Source organism: Hypomesus nipponensis, chromosome 8 (assembly GCF_054491055.1).
Source record: "Hypomesus nipponensis isolate SF chromosome 8, ASM5449105v1, whole genome shotgun sequence".
NCBI lineage: Eukaryota > Metazoa > Chordata > Actinopteri > Osmeriformes > Osmeridae > Hypomesus > Hypomesus nipponensis.
Window position 1 is genome coordinate 5,372,714 of NC_140368.1, and position 19,892 is coordinate 5,392,605.

The 19,892-nt window shown below is 44.9% G+C and overlaps 3 protein-coding genes across 5 annotated transcripts; 1 reads left to right on the forward strand and 2 right to left on the reverse strand.

Moving 5' to 3' along the window:
- Nucleotides 1-931: 931 nt before the first annotated feature.
- ppp1r3g (protein phosphatase 1 regulatory subunit 3G) lies at nt 932-2,740 on the reverse strand. Its single transcript, XM_084702648.1, has 2 exons — nt 2,725-2,740; nt 932-2,365 (listed from the first exon to the last, which is right to left on the reverse strand). The coding sequence occupies exon 2, from the start codon at nt 2,328-2,330 to the stop codon at nt 1,497-1,499; it is 834 nt and encodes a 277-aa protein (XP_084558774.1). The 5' UTR covers nt 2,331-2,365; nt 2,725-2,740; the 3' UTR covers nt 932-1,496.
- Nucleotides 2,741-3,608: 868 nt separating this feature from the next.
- cyb5a (cytochrome b5 type A (microsomal)) lies at nt 3,609-7,426 on the reverse strand. Its single transcript, XM_084702649.1, has 5 exons — nt 7,143-7,426; nt 5,998-6,126; nt 5,477-5,506; nt 5,316-5,350; nt 3,609-5,100 (listed from the first exon to the last, which is right to left on the reverse strand). The coding sequence occupies exons 1-5, from the start codon at nt 7,275-7,277 to the stop codon at nt 5,016-5,018; spliced, it is 414 nt and encodes a 137-aa protein (XP_084558775.1). The 5' UTR covers nt 7,278-7,426; the 3' UTR covers nt 3,609-5,015.
- A 215-nt stretch (nt 7,427-7,641) lies between these two features.
- c8h18orf63 (chromosome 8 C18orf63 homolog) lies at nt 7,642-14,354 on the forward strand. 3 transcript variants are annotated; one of them, XM_084702642.1, is made up of 14 exons: nt 7,642-7,942; nt 8,230-8,367; nt 8,504-8,582; nt 9,149-9,205; nt 9,419-9,530; nt 10,625-10,666; nt 10,904-10,980; nt 11,073-11,194; nt 11,332-11,428; nt 11,515-11,600; nt 11,772-11,958; nt 12,912-13,697; nt 13,811-13,894; nt 14,116-14,354. In XM_084702642.1, the coding sequence occupies exons 2-14, from the start codon at nt 8,237-8,239 to the stop codon at nt 14,236-14,238; spliced, it is 1,983 nt and encodes a 660-aa protein (XP_084558768.1). In that variant the 5' UTR covers nt 7,642-7,942; nt 8,230-8,236; the 3' UTR covers nt 14,239-14,354. The 3 variants fall into 3 exon arrangements, with proteins under 3 accessions (XP_084558768.1, XP_084558769.1, XP_084558770.1); XM_084702643.1 differs by having other exon boundaries at nt 11,094-11,194; XM_084702644.1 differs by lacking the exons at nt 7,642-7,942; nt 8,230-8,367; nt 8,504-8,582 and having other exon boundaries at nt 9,185-9,205; nt 9,412-9,530.
- The last annotated feature ends 5,538 nt before the right edge of the window (nt 14,355-19,892 follow it).

Consider the following 19,892-nt stretch of genomic DNA (forward strand, 5'->3'; position numbering starts at 1 on the left):
TTTTCTTCCAATAGCTCAGAGTAGAGATTTTTGCTTGTCCACACACACCACATGAAGACAAGGATAATGATGGCCTCTTGACCAGAGTTCCTGTGAGCTGGGTTACAGGACCATGGGTTAGTGTGTTGTAAGGGGGTGAAGGTATGCCCCAAGGCTGAGCATGCCCATAAATAGCCCCATGTATTAGTTTAGGCAAGTGCAGACCCAATGACACCGGTGTAAAGATCACATTTGCTCAACACACACACACACTAACCTCCAAAGGTTGCTCAAACAGAAGAGAACGCACAAAAGCACACTACACTCTGTGTAGTGTTTAGGCAACACTACACAGTTGCCTAAACCCCCGCCTGATGTAACAGTGACTCTCACCAACATGGCCGTGTTCGACAGAGAGCTAACCCCAAAGCATTGGAACAGGAAAACAGATTTGCCATCGTAGTAAAGATAAATAAAACCTCAATAAAACAATAGCCTTGTTGTTTTGAGTGAGGAGAGATGAGGAGAAGCAAGGCACTGTGGGGAAGGCGGGTCAGAATGATGATGGCTTGGTGGATTTCATTTTATGGTGGGTTTATATTTGGGAACACAGTCAGTGTAGAGAGTATCAGTAACTTACTAACTGTAAGATAGAAACTCCAGGTGTTGGAAACATGGAGACAGAACATTCCATGACCAGAAATGCTGCCCTCCTTGCAAATCTGTCTGTGGAAAACGACTGACGACTGATTCTGTAGCTCTCTCACTGTTTATCATCAACCCTCCCTCTTCCTCTTTTTTTTCCATCGACAAACTAAACAGTTGTCATCAGGACTTTGGTCTGTGAGACTGCTCCAGGGCTCTGGAGGACAGGGACAGGACGAGCTCATCACGTACATTACACACTTCATGACATAACAAACACGTGGTTTGTCATTAAAAGGACACAATAGCAAGATCATTCTTCCTGTATTTCATGTTCACCATATATACATGTTGTGGGTGTAATACTGCTACTGGTACTGTAATATAAACACAGAAATATCTGTTATACCACTTGGCCTACTTCCTACCAATCAGGCTGCCAGTAGGCATTTATAATGCTAGCATAAACACAGGGCTGCACACACACACATTAACACAAATACAGGGAAAGGCACACATACACAGAGGCATGTTGTTCTGTTTCATTTTCCTCTGAGGCCAGTGTAGCTAAAAACACTATGTACAATAGTTACACTTCAATTCTATCACATCAGAGTCCTGAAGGTAACAGGAGGTTTGAGTCAAAGTGGACCACAGTGACTGCCCTTGTTTATCATTATGAATTTCTCTGATATAGCCTTGGGATACGAGACCACTTTGATAAGAATACAAAGAGGGTAGATGTCAACCTAAAAATCAACAGATGACTTTAATAGTGAAGGGATAAAAAGATGGATCCATCCATGAGCTGGGTTGAGAAAGATGACTTGCGCATGAATAGCGCGTTTTGTGTAGGCCTTTACGCACGGGCCTCAGGTGGCATGGAAGACCGCGCTGTCGTACGTTGGCATGCAGTTGTACTTTAACGTGTAGTTCTGACCGTCGTTGTTGTCCCAAAACTCGCCTTGGTCGTTCCTCAAGTAGACTGCAAAGTGAACCGAGGAACTTGGGTCGAGGAACGGGGGGGTGTACATCATGAAGGTAAAACGCTCACCGACCATCCCCGTTTCCTCCCCGGGTACTGCTATCGCTTGCGCGTCCACAAGGGAGAGCCAGTTGTTGAAAGTGTATCTCACCCCAACGTCTCTCTTTGAGGAACTGTGAGTATCGGTCCGAATGTGTCCACGGACATCAAACTGGTTGATGGTAATTTTCTCCAATGTGACGTGACGCTGCAGTACGCTCGCCTCGAAATCCACCGCCTCCGCTGGCATCTTGAACATAGCTACGAAACGGTCCATGGTCAGGGCGGATTTAAAGTTTGAGCACAGGTCCCCAAGCAACTCGCGCTCCTGCTGCGGGGGAAAACTCTGCAGCCTCGAGAGAACTTTGGAGGGGATCATTGGATCTTCTGCTGTGCTGAAGTGCTTCACGCTTGCCAGATTCAAACCCATTGAATCCGCAAACTTAACTCGTTTTCGACCGTTATTCGCGATATCCTCAAAAAGTGTGGCTTGGTCTGGATAGGCCGGCAGAGACTTCGCTCTTCTCCTGTCTTTCACGTAAAGTTCGCACGCTTCCATTTCTGACAAATCTTCCAAATCCTCCCTATTCCCTGTCGGTTCTTCGCCGCTCACTGACAGCATGGCCCCCTCTGATGGTTGAACAGCCAGTTGGGTAGAATGCCGGAGAGTTGACTCGGACATATTTGGCAGCGCGCCGTCGTTATCCACCTTATGAGCTTGGAAAGATGAACAAGAGACCCGGTTAGAACTTTTTTTCTCACGAGACACGCCCACCTTGTAAACCAAACAATAAAAACAACCTGTACACAGCCGTCTGTCATAATACGTCATTGCCACGTAATTTAAGTTTACAAACAACTCTCATGCCAGGCTTCATTATTAAACGTTTATTATTAGATAATAAATCCATCAATCATTTTAGTGATCCATTCATCACAATTACACCTGTACCCAATGTTTGGTAGATAGATTATTCATAGTTTTTGCAATAATTGATCATTTCAATCGCATTGGATATTTATGATAAGTAGACAAGTGACACTGTCAAATACAATATTAATGTATAGATAATTACATTTACTATTATCTTTTTTTCTGGTATAGAGCTTGATCCACTTCAATTGGGAAATCTAAACAAATCCTCTTACATAATTGCACCACAAGGCTACTGTGCTTCGACAGGTGCGTCACAATAACACTGTCAATAAAGACCTTCTTGGCCGCGCATCTCACAGCCCACGAGATTGTGGTTAGTTGTTTGAGTTGTCAGCACTTTTGGCCGGAGCAGCGCATGGTCATATTTGTGAACAACAGCAGATGTCCTCGAATCTACGCAATGCTGTCCTTTATGTCGTCACCACCGCTCTTTCCAATAACCGTCAACTTGACTTTGTGTCTCTGTGGCAATGGTGTAACTGTAACATAAAGACCTACGTATAAAAGGCCAGTACATTACTAGATTGTGTTAGATAGTTGCTTGAGTTTATTAGGGTTTGCATTATCGTTGTGTCAAGAAAAATATGTGATATGGTCATATGTGAAATGCTCGCAGACACATATGAAATGCAAAGTTGAAAAAATATTCACTACAAAATATTTAGAAAAAAACTTTTGAAAGGTTGAAAAAATCATTTAGAAAAATAGTTTTGAAAAATAATTTCGAATAAAGGGTTGAAAAAGGTTCAAAAGTTACATTTTGAAAGGTTGATAACATTTGCGAACGTTTCATATGTGAATGTGTATATTTCCTTAACGGCCCCTCATAATACTAGTAAACCTGTCCACCAGATAGAGCTCTAGAAGTCTTCATTTATAGCACATGGCACTATGGTTATCTCATGATAATTTCATATCGCCAAATGTTTATTCTCAAAAACCAAAAGGTGGACGTTGTGAGTTTTCCGTACTTATGTTTAACTCAAGAAAACGTTAAACAAGTAACAGGACACCAAACTAAACTTACGTATCCTAAATCACTTTATTGTAAAAACAAATCTGTAAAATGTCTGTACACCCATGTCTCTTCCAGGGGATGATTAGCAGCTTTGAGCAGGTGAATCCATAACACGTTTCATTTAAACCTAACATGCTGTACAGTATTTGTCAGGGGCGATTACTATAGGGGCCAGAGTAGAGTTGGGCCGGGTTTCCCAGATTCGTTAAAAAGCTGTTAACGCTAAGATCTTCCTAGGAACGTTCTAAGAGCGCTCTAGAACGCTCTTAGAACGTCCCTCAGAAGCTCTTAGCGTTAACAGCTTCTTAAAAAATCTGTGAAACCCGGCATTGGTAATTTCAGTGAGCCTACTTAGCCTGCAACTGTGAAGGCTTCCTATGAAACATCCGCCTCACTCACACACAGAAATGTAATATGGAATGTTAGAGTTAAAGGAAGTACCCAGTAGTACTTTTCATTTCACTGTTTAGATTTTTGCTAAAGCATCTTGCTCTGGGATTGTTGCTGGTTATGAGCAATAACAGCTTTTGCATGAATATGGCTTTTGCATGTTTTTTTTGCATTTGATAAGATAATGTATTCATTTATCACTTATCAAAGTGATACAGTATAGTGGGTTTTAACCAGCAATCTCTTGTTTGGCAGTCAAGTGCTCTAACTACTAAGCTGTACCCCCCTCCTTTTAGTTTGATAATAATGATGATATATTTAATTTACCAAAATATTAGTATTTATTTGTTTACTGTAAAATATAAATCAACTTCAACAGGACAACATAAACAAGAGCCTTCATTAACAATAGCACAATGCTGCATAATTGGAGGATTAGCATACATTTTATTTCTGGGTACTATAGATTTGCCTGCTGGCTGGATAACCTACAGTCCTAAAGAAAGTGGTGACATCACAACCAGTGGTCCTCCATCTTGGACGCTACGGAGAGAAAAAAACTAGTGTCTTAGTTAATCCTATTTCCTAGTCTTCAGTTCTTGCCCATAGAAACTGGTCCTCAGGGAGCAGAGAAAGATGGAAAGCCATGAGGTGTATGGCCAAAAATTGTACTTCTAACATTCTAGGAGGCACATAGAAATGTTGCCTTTATCTACACAATTATTTCAGATCAACCGAGACAGCAAAAAGTTGTTTGCGATTGGCCCCTAGTCCTGGTCTTACAAGACGTACACAGAGTGAATGGCTCTATTAAAGCCCAGCACCAACACCAGAACCAGCAACTCAGATGAGTGAGTGGTTTGATAAGTGACTGGGGTCAGAGCTGCAGTTAATGCTGGGCTGGAACACAAATCCACACTTCGTCCTGCGCCGCCGGGCTTCCTAATTGGCCAATGTGCCTGTCCGTCTACACATCTATGAGTTTGATTGACGTGCTGTGATGATGGCGCTGAATAACAATGTCACTGTTCCTTTTCCATGTACATGCGGTACAACACTGTGACAATGGCTGCAACCAGACCAGGGATGACCCAGTTGCTCCACCAACTGGCGGGAAGGGGAACAACAAGTCAGATATCAGTGTTGTCTTGTCAGAAATAATAATGTAATCTCGATACAGATACATCAGATAAGGTGTGTTACTGTTTTAAAGACAGAGAAAATCTCTTGCAACGTTGATATTGCTAATGAAAAATACTTTGAAAGTGGTTTTAAAACAGGAAAGTTGTGAAAATAAATAGTTGCAGGAAACTTTAAGGTACCTTTGGGTTTCCTTAACTGTTGTCACTATTGAATCCTGGAATAAATGGACAACATAAATATCAACTATGTGAGTTGGTTTGTTAGTAATGAGCTGAACTATGTCACATCAAACGAACAGTTGTAGTAAGTTAAATGTATGTTTGTCTGTTTTTTTACTTACGGGTGGTTTGGCAATCTTTGGTCTGTCATCCTGTAACAAAAACAAATGTGAGAGAGAGGTATAGAGATGGGGGAGTGGGAGAGAGAGATGGGAGAGAGGGTGGAAGAGGATTGTGAAGGACAGAGAAGAAACATCAGGAAACTTGAGATGAAGCAGACTGGTGAAATGGTGGGAGAGTGACGGAAGGTGGAGTGCAAGAAAGTGTTTAACGATGTATTCATGTTTATGCTCTCAAATGTTATAATACGGTATTAATTTCGCCTACCAGATGCTTTTATCCAAAGCGACGTTCAGTACAAGGGTTATTTGAACCTGTGACCTCTATATCCCCTTTACAGTAAGAGCGGACAGTCAATGTTTTGAGTTTGAGACCTTATATACCTTTTATATGAGACACAGTTTAAAGGGGGCAGAGAGAGGAGGGAGAGGGAGGAAGAAAAGAGAACTAGACAGGGGAGACAGAGGGAAGTGAGAAAATGGGATAAAGAGAAAGGTGTATCCCACAGTTTGAAGTGTCTTACAGGATGCAGTTCACCAATGACCATGCTGGCAGCCATTTCCCTGGCATCTGACGAGTGTCCCACGTCCTCAAAGCTCTCCGTGGCATCCCCGCCCCCATGCTCCCGCAACACCTCCTCGCCACCTGGGTGCTGCAAGGCATGGTGGGTAATAACACAAATAAGGAATCTGGGGTTTCTGCAGCCTAAGTTCTGAGGTGTGTTGTTTGTACTGTGTTGTAATGGTATTTATATGTTTTGTTGGACTTTATTTCCAATATATTTGTTAGAACGTTTTGAATATATGTTGAAATGAATACAATTAATCATCATGCTCTTGCTTACTATGCTGTCGAATCTCTTTTTCTAGTCTCAAACTCCAGGTTTGTGTTGGTACAGGTGAAATTTAGTATGTCAGGGGCCAGCCTACTTTGGTCAGATAAAATGCTTTGGGTCAAGGATCGACAAATCTACCTCTTCGTTACCCATACATATTAATCATTGCCATCAAATCTGAGTTGGGATTGGAGGAGAGGTGAGGCCGTTGGTAACTGTCCTAGTTAACGAAAGTCTGGAGAAAAAAGTACCCTAAATGAACGTGTTGTTTAGTGGAGGGGGAAGTTTTGTAGCTTGGTGTAGGTCAGATGTGTTTGGGGATCTGGGAATTGTAGTTTGGTTAATACCGTGTTGTTGGGGGTATACAGTCCTCAACTGAACTCTAGCACTGAGAGGGAGAAAGGAACCATTCGAATTCGAATCCGTAACATTTAAGTAGGCTACAACTTAACAGGCATGACGCGAACCCCGGTCTAAGTTGTTCTCTGATATTCCAATCGAGGTTGGTAGTTTCTAACCTTAAACTATTTTTCTTTCAAACCAATAAGCACCGCCCCCCTTCTTAGTTAGGCTACTAATTTTGAACTTTACCAGGTCAACGTTTGTGACACGCATATTTCGACATTCGGCCTTCAAATTCACTTCTGTAGCTTTCTCATATTATTTCCTGGCAAAAAAAATAAATGTTCTGACCTCTTTCTTGTTTCTTGAACAAACATTCACAACATGCAATAAAAGGGATTATCGCCTACATGTTTTCTTTACTAATATTTAAGCGTCGCCTAAACCACCTGACTGAAATAATAAAGTGTTTGTAGTGCAAGTTGTCTCACCTCTTCCAGAAATTTTGTCACATCATAGATATTGTGGTGTATGATTATCCATGTACACTTGAACGTATTTCGCTCCTCGATTTCTGACAGCCGATAGTATTTGACAGGATGACCATTCTCGGCAGTTTCCTCCATCTAGGTAGCCTATACTGTACCTATTAATGTACGGCACCAACTAATTTTTGAAGCGATCAGCGAAATGATCCGCGTCACGAATATCTCGATGTAGTTATATAGAAATTTCGCCGCAACATTTAACCTAGATTGTGAAGGAGGACCCAAGTTACAACTGCAGCGCCTAGCACGATTTAGGAACCTCCCATTGTCCTTCCCAGAACACAAGAGATTGCAATAACTTTTCTATGGAGCTTCGTATTGGTGGACTGGCGTGCCAGTCTGTTCATCGCTAGGCGGAGGCTGGCAACTACTGGGATAAAGTGCATTACAGTTCATCTGATTGAAAAAAAAATAAGCCGTTTCTCACGCGATGACGAGTGAGAACACCCTATTGTCAATGCAATGTAAAACCTACAATGTGGCCAGGTTCTCTATTTTGATCAGCTACATTACATTTTTACATTACCTTAAGTGCAGTTGTTTACTAGTATTATACAAAGAGTTTATCAAAATACACCACTGAATTAATTAGGCCCTATGTGACACGTGCCAGTTACAGTCACCGACGCCTACCAAAGTTTGGCGGGAAGAAACAGTAAAGTATTTGAGTTTGGTCTGTTTTATCTGTAAAGTGTGGCACTGGCCAGTGTCTAGTTGTTTATTTGTATTTTGAAATAATTAAGGTAATAACAATAGTCTACTTCGGGCAACTTTTACAAAATGCTTAGGCCTATGTTGAACTGTAGCCTGCAACTGTCATTTAAAACCTTAAAGACGCAAGTTTCAGTTGTGAATCAAAACGTTTCCCTGGAAAGTAGCTAGCCTAGCTAGTGTGCATGCTAATTAGCGCCACTGTTCGTAATAAATACTTTGATACCGAGAAAACTCTACACTCAGTGGAAGATGGCTTAGACTAGATGTTAATTCTTGTTTTTCTGTCTTTTATTTAACTGTCCTTACATAACTTAAGTAAAGAGATGAGTGTTGGCGTGGAACAGGCACTGTTCTTTGTCAGTCTGCCTGACTTGAGGAAGCTGTGCAGCGTGATTTTGACTGTGCAGGTGGAGGATGTTGAGGAGCTGAGGAACACACAGGTGAAGACCTGCAGGTAAGACAACCTGAATCTAACTTCTCTTCTCTCCCACTTTCGGTCTCTATCTCTCTATCCCATCATGACTACTCATGCGAATAATGAACATTATTCAAAGGATTATTTTATAAAGATAATCCTGTGTTTTTTCTAGAGAGCTGCTGTTGCTGTACTCTGAGATCTTGGCGTCTCCTGTGTTGGATTCTTATGGAGAGATCCTAGTTGTTATGGCGGTGAGCAGCTACTAGAAAACTAGTGTCTAATCAAACTTGACCAACATAATTAACTTTAAATGTCGAAGTGTGGGACTGGAACTCAGGGGGCCTCGAAAAGCTTAGAATGAAAACGTGCTGAATAAAAAAATGGACACAACCAAAATGCAAGGGGTGGGAGCGGTGGGATTGCGATCTCTTTATGGGGCCCAAACCTTTTGGCAGCGCCCCTGGTGATAGATAATTTTCTGTCAATCGCTCAGCCAGCGAGCCAGCCAGCGTTGTGGCCACGGCCTGATGTAACACTTCTGCTATTGCGTGACAATCAGATTGTAAACGTTTAGTTGCGTGTGTGTGGAGTTGTGTGCATGCTTCCTGTGAGTCCAAATTATCGGTCTGCATTCCAAGCATACTCTGGTGACTGAAGCCGAAGCTCTACTCACGCACATACACGAGGGCTAGATAATGATCGACTGTCTTATTATTAGTGTCATACTGTGCTTTTTCCTTAAAAGCTGTGTTCCTTGTACCTTCTCATATCACATTCACATTATTACTATTTATAATCTCCCATCTTGACCTTTCAGATCAGCTTCTATAAGAGAGAAATTCTCCAAACTTACGTTCAGAGACACAATCTACAGGTGAGTTAGGCTAGTTCACTGCTTTGCACATTGCACAATAGTCTTAAACTTTAAACTGGGAATTTTTTCACATCCTGTATAACTTTTCATTTTACGTCAGTCATTCCCAACCTTTTCCACTTTGTGGCCTATGCATAGCTCAAATATAATTACGCACGTAATCCTAACCCATAGTCCACAGTATTTTAAATGTATTTGTGTGTGAGTGTCTAGATGGGCCTTCCTCAGAGGGTTCACCCCTCCACCTTCCAGTCTGGGCTGTCCTACTCCCTCCCGGGCAGACTGGCTCCTGACTGGAACAAGGCAGGGCAGTACCTCCTGGCTGGTAGGTCTACTGGGACGGTTGTAAACTAGAGCACAAATCACTGGGGATTGAGGATGGGAAAAAGAGAGGAAGAGATGGATAGAGGAAAGGAAGGAATGAGGGAGGGAGGGAGGGAGAGAGGGACCAAGAGAATGAGCGACTGGGTCAGTGAGTTAGTGTGCCTTTAGTATAGCTGTCGACCTATAGAATCCCTCCTCTCAAACTGTCTAGGTGAAAGACTGACAAAACTGATTTGTTTTAGTGGTTTCAAAGGTGTCTCTCTCTCTCTCTCTCTCTCTCTCTCTCTCTCTCTCTCTCTGATTATATCTTGCTCTCTGTATAATGATTGCGTGTGTGTGTGTGCGTGTGTGTGTTGGTTTGTGATCAGAGTGACTGTGCAGATGTGTGTGTCATGCCTCACCTTCACCTTGGCCCCAGTAGATAGCACCATGTTGTTGATATTTAAGCTCCCAGACCTCTCTCAAACAGCTTGTTCCTATTTTCTTTTGTCATTTTATTCCTTTATTTCTTCATCAAACTTCAGCTTCAGCAAAAAACGCTAGATGTCCAGTAGCTGTATTAAGACACTTGTTTGGATTTTATTTTATTTAAATGGTAAGATATTGTAGTGTTGCAGAAGAAGCCGCCACCCTGGATAAACACACAGCAGTTCAACCTTGTCCTGTCAGTCCAGTTGCTGTAGCCTTCACTAACAGGAGCAAGGTTAACTGGGACGTCTATAACTAAAGGGATATTACGCTCAAAAACACAGTGTGTCCAATGCTGCCAGAGCTTAGCTGGTCTGAGGTGGGAGTTCTCTGTCAATGTGAGGCTGTACTGGACTTCAGCTGACACTCAGGGGGATTCATAGCTGTATACACACACACACACTTCCTCCAACAGTTTGATTTCACACTGTGTGTTTATCTCTAAAGTTAGTTGGAGGTTGTTTAATGCTGGAGTACACATAGACACACACACACACACACTTTCAGTTAATTTCTTTTCCTACTATAACTTCCTATTCTAAAACTCACATGGACCAAGTTATGTTGCAATATGTCCACTGTGTGGTGCAATACTTATTGTATACACATCTCTTCTCCGGATTCTAGGAAGGGATTTCCTGTCTGAGTCTGGGAGGCTCAATGCCATTGGTAGGTGTGTGTGTGTGTGTGTCTATATATCACTATCTGTTAGTGTTTGTGTGCAAAGGATCTACCAAGATACCAACCAGGGCTTTCCTCTTCACACAAGTGAAAATCACACACAATCATGCACACAGTAATGTTGTCCTGTCCTACACAGTAATGTCCTGTACTACACAGTAATGTCCTGTTCTACACAGTAATGTCGTCCTGTACTGTAGCCTTTGCACGTGTTTCCCTGTCCAGTGATGAAGCTTAACACCAACGAGAGCCAGCTGTGTGTCAGTGTGGAGGCCAACACTGTCAGACTCCCCCCAGCCAGAGTAAGCACCACACCACCACACCACCACACCACCACACCACCACACCACCACACCACCACACCACACCACACCACCACTCATAGATTTCATAGATGTTCCTCTGTTGTTTCCAGCTAGAAGACTTTGAGCTCCCTCCTCTTGTCTTGAGGAACTTCTTGTCCCAACCTGACTCTGTGGTTCAAACCCCTAACAACTGGTGCTACATCTTACCCAGGTCAGTGTAGCAGAGGTGGTTAGGGTACTGGAGCTATCCAAGGAATAGGTTCAGAAGCCCCTAATGGTTGTAGTAAGTCTTTCTGCATTTTGTTTAATGCAGTTATTAGTACAATTGTGTTTCTGTGTGTGTGCTAGCATGAAGAAAGGACAGATAGTGAGAATCAGTCGTCAGCTGCCAAGAGACTGCCCCTTCCAGAGCTACACTGACCTCCACAACCACTGGAGTAGTCTGGTGGGTCTCAACACACACACACAAACTCTCAGTCTGTTGTGCTCTGTCTCTCCTGACCCGAGTCTGTGTGTTGCTGTGTTTTCCAGTATGGCTACCGTCTTCCCCAGCTTCCTGAGCAGGACGTTGTGTACTGCAGCGTCTACTTCAAACTGGTGGGACAAAGGCTCTTCACGTATCCACCTCCGCTTCAGTCCTCGATGGAGAGATGAATGAATACATTAGATCATCGTCTCCATCTTCTTACCTGCTCTGCTCAGCTGAGCTGAGTAGAAGAATTCAAAAATTTAAAAGAACCTTTGTCCACTATCACTTGAGTCTCCTTAACTGCCCTCCTTACCCCCAGCTACCCCCTGAGCTGCATCAGAAGTGGGCCAGTGCAGCGCTGTCCCAGGACCGACCTGAAGAGGGCGCTAGGCACCTTCTCCTCAGATCTAAGGGACAAGCTGCACAGCATTTGTGGCTTTTCTGCTCGCATGACCAGCAAGCCCTGCTACCACACCAACACACTGCTCAGCACGGCCTCTGCACAGGTACACACACACACATGGGTACACACACACACACATTCACAAAGCATCTACTGTTCTACTCGACTTTTACATCTTTTTTTACATCTTTGCCGCTTGCCAGTCGACACAGCCATTAAAACCCTACATTAAAGCCAGTACAGCACTGGGGTGCCTCACTGTAGCCCGTGTGAGGGAGTAAGAGTGAAAACAAAACAGTAAGAGGGAGAATGAGAGGAGAAAGAGTGGGAGAAAGAGATGGAGGGAAAGAGGAGATAGATGGACAGACAAACTGCAAGCTAGCTAGCTAGCTAGGGAAAGATAATTCTGCTCCCATCTCTAGCGATTTATTTGTTTAATCTGGGTGGATCGTTAGAGCTGAGGGGGGGGCTCTGGGATAGGAAGTGAGTGTGCGATAAAGAGAGAGGCAGGAACACACACTGTGTGAGCAAGAGAAATAGTAAGAAAGAGAGGAGGGAGTTCTTACTCTCCCCTACTTGGTGAGGTCATACATGGACTGTAGCCTTAAAGCTCACACACAGACACACACACACGCACACACACTGGGGCCTGAATCCAGCAGAAGCTGGCTGCTCTCTGTTACAGACTGTTACTACAGTCTGATGAACGATCTGGGAGCTGATTGGAGAGGCTCTTAGTCTCCGATGAGCTGACGCAGATTTTACTGATAGGGCTGAGAGAGAAACGCACCCACTAACACACAGACTTGCCAAGTATAAGACAGTTAATTGAGCAGAAAGTTGTGCACAGGCTTGCATGAAGATGAATGTTGATATTTTGGAGGTGATGCAAGTCCTGTGGGGTTTGGCTGAGGTGATTAGCTTTGATGTGTTCAAGTGTTGTGGGAGAATTCTTCATGTCACTCACAGTAAAATCTACACTCTAGACTCTATCTCAAACATCTTCTCTCCATCTTGCTCACTCCCAACCAATCGCCCCCCACCTTATGTCTCCAGGTGTCAAGTGGTAAACCAGTCAACCTGACCACCAAGTCAACCAGCCGCCCCGTCCTGACCCAGCTCCCTGCTGCCCGATCTGTGAAGCCCTCCTTCGGGTCTCGGCCTCTGGCCAGGTGTAGTGCTGGAGGTCACAAACTGGACCAGGGAAATACCAGCCAGACCAGAGTCCTGGAGGACCACTCTGCTGGACCAAGGACACAAACAAACCAAACCCAGGTCTGGGCCTCCTCCTCCTCTTCACTGTACCCCTCCTCTGCTCACCCTCGCTCCAGCAGACCCCCCCAGGAAGCGGGGGCTAGAATAGTGCCCATCTTCAAGAACAAGTCGCTGACCAGACACGTCAACGTCACCCAGTTGCTGGCTGAGAAAAAACAATCCCAACATGTTGATGGACCATCTCCAGGCTGCAAGAGACCAGCTCCTTCCTGGTCCTCCTCTTCCTCCTCCACCCACAAGAGACCAGCTCCTTCCTGGTCCTCCTCTTCCTCCTCCACCCACAAGAGACCAAGTCCTTCCTGGTCCTCCTCTTCCTCCTCCTCCCACAAGAGACCAGCTCCTTCCTGGTCCTCCTCTTCCTCCTCACAGCTTCTGTCAGCATCCACCCCTCGCTTCACCCCTCGTTCCCAGCTGGGTGGGGGCTCTCCACACCCCAACCAAGGGGCCCCATCCAGCCAGGGTGCTCCCCCAGGTGGGGTGTATGTGTCTGGGGCTGGAGGAGCCCGGCTCCCTCCTCTACCTCCACCTGCAGCACTGGGGCCTGCTGATATCCCAAGCAACAGAGGGGTAGGGATAACTTTTGGGATGGGAAAATCCCCTCCAACGTGTACACACATGTAGATTCAAACACACACACTCAAGGTTGGGGTTATCCTAAAGTGTGATATCTCATATTTCAGGGGGACTGGTTTGAGTCAAAGCCTAAGAAGGCCAAGCCCTCAGTCCAGGATGTGGATGTGGAGAAGTATGCTAGGAGCAACCAGGTACCAGGCCCTAGCACCTGGGAGGGAGGGAGGGAGGGAGGGAGGGAGGGAGGGAGGGAGGGAGGGAGGGAGGGAGGGAGGGAGGGAGGGAGGGAGGGAGGGAGGGAGGGAGGGAGGGAGGGAGGGAGGGAGGGAGGGAGGGAGGGAGGGAGGGAGGGAGGGAGGGAGGGAGGGAGGGAGGGACTGCCTGTTTAACTGTTTATATCTCTCTCTCTCTCTAGCTGTCGAAGGTCAACACAGCTACTCTGCAGGCTTGGTTGAGGGAAAGGGGCGTGACTGTGCGATCCAAGGACAGGAAGGATGAGCTGATGTCAAAGGTCATGGGCATCCTGAGTGAAGCCTAATTCATGTTGGTGGTTGTTTTACTCCTTTGTTACAGTTTGCTTTATTTACTTGTTACTTATATTTCATCACCTACTTATTTAAACAATGAAAAATTGATAAAGGGGTGTTATTATCTGATGGCCACATCTTGTTATTTAGTTGTTGTGTGTGTGTTTGTGTGTGTGTGGCATTCCTTAGTCCTGTCCATCTCCAACTATCACACAGTACTGAGACAAACTTTAAAATATTCCCTTTTTAACTTTCATCACAACTCCCAAAATCTCTCAGGTCTCCCTCTTCTCTCTCTCTCTCTCTCTCTCTCTCTCTCTCTCTCTCTCTCTCTCTCTCTCTCTCTCTCTCTCTCTCTCTCTCTCTCCCTCCCATATCAACAGCCTCCCAGCCTCTAAGTCTTTCAAGGGGGCTAGCCTTACTGTACAGCAGCCCCTCTCATGATTTATTCATCCAGTAGTTTTAATGGCCTCTCCAGATAGAAGGAACCTTGGTGTTCAGACACGGGTGACTGGAGGTTTGGATCAGCCTGCTTTCCTCCTGGTTTCACTGGTTGTGCTGTTGGTGTGGAGGAACGGCAGGGTTAGGGAGAAGCGAGGGCAGTTCTCTCAAACATCAAAGACGGTAATAAGAAACAGACCCTGCTCGTTTCCCTCTCGGTTTTACCGTCTTCTCCGAGCTGTTTTGTTCTGGAAGTGAACTGTTAATCGTTACTGCTGTGGGTATGTGAGTATGCTCTGAGTGTATCTGTAACAGTGAGAAAGAGCTGTTTCAGGAGACTCTGTGGCATCAGGTTCGGTCTCCTGTCAGTCGGTAGATGCCTTGACATAGAAACACATCCGCAGGTGTGTGAGATGACACCCCAGCTTGAGGTGTGTGTGTGTGTGTGTGTGTGTGTGTGTGTGTGTGTCTGGGGTCAGAGCATGACTCGGCACGCTTGTGAGCTCAGCTGGAGGAATGTTCTGCTCTCTCAGCCCTGGGGGTGTAGCCTCGTTACCTTTGAACCCCTAAAACACACACACACAAACTCCTACAATGTTACTAGTCACCTCTGTAGTCTAATGCATGGGTTCATGGCTAGTCAAGTCTCATCACTGTCTCATCATGGTGGCGGTGTGTGTTTGTGTGTGTGTGAGAGCCCTTTGATCCTTTTTGCTCTGGCAAAGCACTCATTAGTGTCAGTCAGAAACTTCAGAATATACTGTGGAACTGTCAATTCACCATTTCACCTACAAATAGCCATAACATTTATGGTCTGATATTTTCTCTAGTTTCTGTCTGGGAGGTATTGGGGCCGTTGTTCTCTGTGTGTGTGTGTGTGTGTGTGTGTGTGTCTGGGTTTTCATCTAGACGTTTCATGTGTTTGAAAAGCAGCAGAGCAGAGACAGAGTGGAGAGTGGGTAGAGAGAGAGGCCTGGCCAGGGCCCCATATTAAGGGGTGCAGTGGAGTGGAACAGTCTAGGGTCAGGTTGTAAAGAATCCCACTCTACGTGGTGTGTGTGTGTGTGTGTGTGTGTGTGTGTGTGTGTGTGTGTGTGTGTGTGTGTGTGTGTGTGTGTGTGTGTGTGTAAATAGTGTAGCTGAGTGATTACTGTACTTGGTTCCACATGAGAATCATATTCTGTAGGTAGTCATGGCAGTGTATTATGTACACATTATAGTCCCGTTTCTCGAGTTTTAGCTGGAAAGTCAATTATTTGTATCATCTTGTCCTCTTTCTTACTCTCTTTCTGCTTCCACCTCCCATACTTTTCATCCCTGTCATTTGTCTTGTATTCACACACCAAACATGCACCATTGGAGAGTAGTTCTTAAATATGCTTCTGGATCTTTAAAAGCCAGCGGAATGGAAAATAGTCTAAATAGTCTCTGTTTTTGTTTGCTTTGGGGCCGTGGTTATTGAAAGAAAAATATTTGTTAAAGGAACATCCAACTTACCAGACGGAGCTTGAGATCACTAGAGAATTCTTTGGTGCTCAGAGCATGTACACTTCTAAATTCAGGACACACAGTATGCCTACTACATCTTAACAACCACTAATCAAAGAAACATATTCCAGTACATTTGCCTTTTTTCTTGTATACCCACATCTTTAGTAACATGGAGTGAGATGGGGTGAGAGACCTTCTGGTTCCTGGCTTACTCCAGGAACAGTGCAGATGGCAGTGATTTAAATATGTGGTTTGGTGAATTTGACCTGTGTGTGTCCAACAGAGTACATAAGATTAGAATTCCCAGTTGGTGACATCATGACCTCATGCTGGCCACTGGTTTGTGTCCAACTTGTCTGCACCCCCAGATCCCTGCTCTGTGTGTGTGTGTGTGTGTGTCTGTGTGTGTATTCAGTATAGTAGACATGCCTTGTCAGCAAGTGGTGATCTATGCTGGTATTACACCACACCTGTCCCTCACACCAAACACTTGATCTCTTTCAACTCCTCTCTCTCCCGTCTCTCTAAATCACACTTTCCTTTTTTTTTAAATCCTGTTTTGAGTTGGCTGGTTGCTTAGCGAAACAGCTCTTTCCCCCACTGTGGACTGACCTAGAATCTGGAGCAAGGATAGACACAGAACTAGTCCTGGCCACCAGACAGAACCACTTTGGCCCAATCAGGACTCGAGCTCAGGCGACTGAGAGCCAATCACCTGCTGGCCTCTTGTCTGGTGACATTCCCTCTTCATCATCCGACGGGTTGTTGTGGAGACATGCCGTCTTCCAGACCCGCTGTTTTTTATTTTTCAAGGACAAACTCCCTTAGAAAGAGATAAAGATCCTCTTAATAGTTCCATTGTGTGTTGGCTGTTTACACAGACAAGACAGGACAGGTGTATTTGTATTTGTTACTACAGCAGTTTGATCAACTCCCTGTGAATTCTAGAATGTCTGCAGTGATTCTGGTGATCAAGGCAGATTATGAGACTTCTGAGGTTATTGTCTTGGGAAAGCTCTCAAAAGAGAGGCCTAGCTGGCTTTATGAGCAGTTGCCTATATGAGCTACCTTAACTTCATTAAGCTTTGTCCACGAGGAAAGTGCTTCTCATTTGGTGAATGTTTTATAGGCGCCTGCCTCTCAACCACAGAGCCAATGAAGGGGTGTATGATTTCTTTACCTCCTCCCCACCTCTCCTCCACTCTTAATTCTTACTATACCTCTGGAAATATAACATTGGTAAAATGTCCCATTTTTTATATAATCATTGCCATGTTGTGAGCACATCCATTAAATGTTGTTTACAAAAACCTTAAACCCTAATTTGCTTTAGAGAGTACCCCCTCTCTCTTCGGAGAAGGAAAAACATGTACTTAATGCTCCAGTGTCACTTGGAAACAGACCCAGTGTATTTTCCCATGAAAAGCTCCAGTCCTGTTCCAGTCCCCTTGTTCAGGAACGCAACCTAATTCATCAACCCCCCTCAGCTCCCAACGACAGACGGGGGGAAAAACGAAGTGCTCTAAAAGGTCCAGTCCCGGGGAATGCTTTCCCCCCGATCGCCTTTCTACAGCGAGATGTGAAATAAGGAAGGGCACCGTCACCCTGACGATTACCTCCTAACCAGAGCGGTTGTGGGGTTATCAGATTGTAAATCTAGTTATCCTCAGTTGCCGTCGGCAGGTTAATCTCACTCAGCCAGGCCTCAGGCCAGCACACTCATTATCGTCCAATCGGAAATCCATTAAATACCATTTCCATCGAATCAGAAAGCAGGTGAGAGTAAGACCTAGCCCATAACCAGGAAGTTCCAACGTTAAGATGTCATTGTGTGGTTTTCATTTTTCACACTGAAGGGGCCCCTGTGTGTAGAGTCTGCTTCAATGGTAACTTTAGAGGGTTCACTGTGAGGAGAAGCACCTGTCCAGGCTTCAGCTCGCCTGTGTGAGTCTGTGGCCTGGATTTGAACCTCCGTCACAAAGTAATTGAACACGTGTTTGGGAACATGTGTCACAATGATGTACGCGTTTGATGTGTATGAAATGGGCTTCCATGGTCCTGTTGCCTGGGAACAGACGGGAGGGGAAACACCTGTTCAGCCCAAAGTGTTGTGGAGAATGTTCCTCACAGGTGTTCATCCACAGGTCTCCTCTCAAGAGGAGCAAATGTTTTGTACGTTGATATTGACAGCTTTATGTAACGCTTAAGCAGTGGGATGTGAGGATGTGATTAGGTTCAGTTGATTAAGTCTCCTGCGTAGACTTTCTTGGCCCTATCTCTCTTTCCTACTCTCTTGAATAGTCAGAACAGTAATTCAGTCGAGTTGATTAATTAGAAGCCCAGGGCCTTGGTCTCCTTACTTATTCTCTCTCATCCTCAGCCAGGGATCATGTGAAATAGCAGATGAATTTGTCTTTGAGACAGCTCATTTTGCTTATTGGGATGAATTGCCCTTTGCGTCCATGTACTCTTCCTTATGATGAACTGTGTCTTGATAAGAAACCACTTTGTTGATTGAAAATGGCGAGCATCACTGCTACTTGTTTGTGTAGAATGTGTACCGTGGGGAAGGCTGGGGGGTCAGAGATGGTGAGAGAGAGATAGTTGGAAAGGTTGTATGTATGTGGGGGGGGACAGAGTTAACATAGAGATATTATATTGATTTGATGTTATGATACAGTTTACCAGAAATATTTTTCACATAGATGAAAAACAACTTACATAATCTCTTTAGCTCTCAGCTCTGTTGTCATAACAAACATATAACCAAGAAAACGGAAGATGCATATCACTACACATACCTGCGCTCAATCTCAGAATGTAGCACACATTGTCAAGGCAACAAGGAAATCAAATTCGAAGCGCCTTTGGTGAAATCGCCGTAACGACCCAATGGCTCCACGGAGTCCAGCGTACATATTGAAAAGAGGTTTTTCTTCAGAGTTCATTGAAAGAAATGTGTTTCAGCTGTGGCCTCGTGAAATTGAACCCTGGTCTAGTCTCCCCGGGCCCACCACAGGTACCAGACCAGGACTCGAGTTCAGAGCTGAGCAGAGGATACCTGCCTCGGGGGCACAGTAACAGCACACCAACAGTTGCATGACTTTTGACCTCTAGGTCATGGGACCAGGTAATCACCTGGCTGGGCTGAGAGGTGTGTGTAGTGGGGGGGGGGGAAGGAGGGGGCAGGGAGAGATTCAATCCATCCAATTCTGTTGATATGTATGTCAGCACACAAACATTGGCCCATCTACAGTGTAGAATAATCTTCGATGAGAAGGGAGAGGTGTTATAGCGGGTTGTGACACACATTAATATATGATTCATATGTGTCTTTTTAGCTGGAGAGGCGCTGTGGGCGGAACTCAGATAATACCTTCCAGATCTCCAGAGCTAAAGAGCTCCAGACCGGGGCGGCCTGGCCATGTGAGATTGGTTAGCCCGCCCCCGAACATATATCACCTCGAGGTTTCATGGCGATATCAACTCTCTACATCCAGCTACAAACAATCACTCCTCTCTCTAACTTTCCTCCCCCTCTCTCCCTCTTCCTCACTATCCCCCACCCCACCCCAAAGTTAACCTTTCCCAGTGTGTTGAGGTCAGAGAGAGTTGGGGAGAATGAGCCCAATTCCTGCACGTCTGTATGCTAGCTGCCTGCGACCTCACTGTATGTGTGTCACTGTGTGTGTGTCACTGTGTGTGTGTGTGTGTGTCACTGTGTGTGTGTGTC

Excerpts from the sequence above, each read along its gene's own strand:
- ppp1r3g (XM_084702648.1), bottom strand. The coding sequence starts at position 2,330 with ATGTCCGAGTCAACTCTCCGGCATTCTACCCAACTGGCTGTTCAACCA.
- cyb5a (XM_084702649.1), bottom strand. The coding sequence starts at position 7,277 with ATGGAGGAAACTGCCGAGAATGGTCATCCTGTCAAATACTATCGGCTG. Across the intron at positions 5,351-5,476 it reads CAAAGATTGCCAAACCACCC|GATTCAATAGTGACAACAGT; the intron begins GTAAGTAAAAAA and ends CATTTATTCCAG. Across the intron at positions 5,101-5,315 it reads ACAGTTAAGGAAACCCAAAG|TTGGTGGAGCAACTGGGTCA; the intron begins GTACCTTAAAGT and ends CCTTCCCGCCAG.
- c8h18orf63 (XM_084702642.1), top strand. The coding sequence starts at position 8,237 with ATGAGTGTTGGCGTGGAACAGGCACTGTTCTTTGTCAGTCTGCCTGAC. Across the intron at positions 8,368-8,503 it reads ACACAGGTGAAGACCTGCAG|AGAGCTGCTGTTGCTGTACT; the intron begins GTAAGACAACCT and ends TGTTTTTTCTAG. Across the intron at positions 11,601-11,771 it reads GTGGGACAAAGGCTCTTCAC|CTACCCCCTGAGCTGCATCA; the intron begins GTATCCACCTCC and ends CCTTACCCCCAG.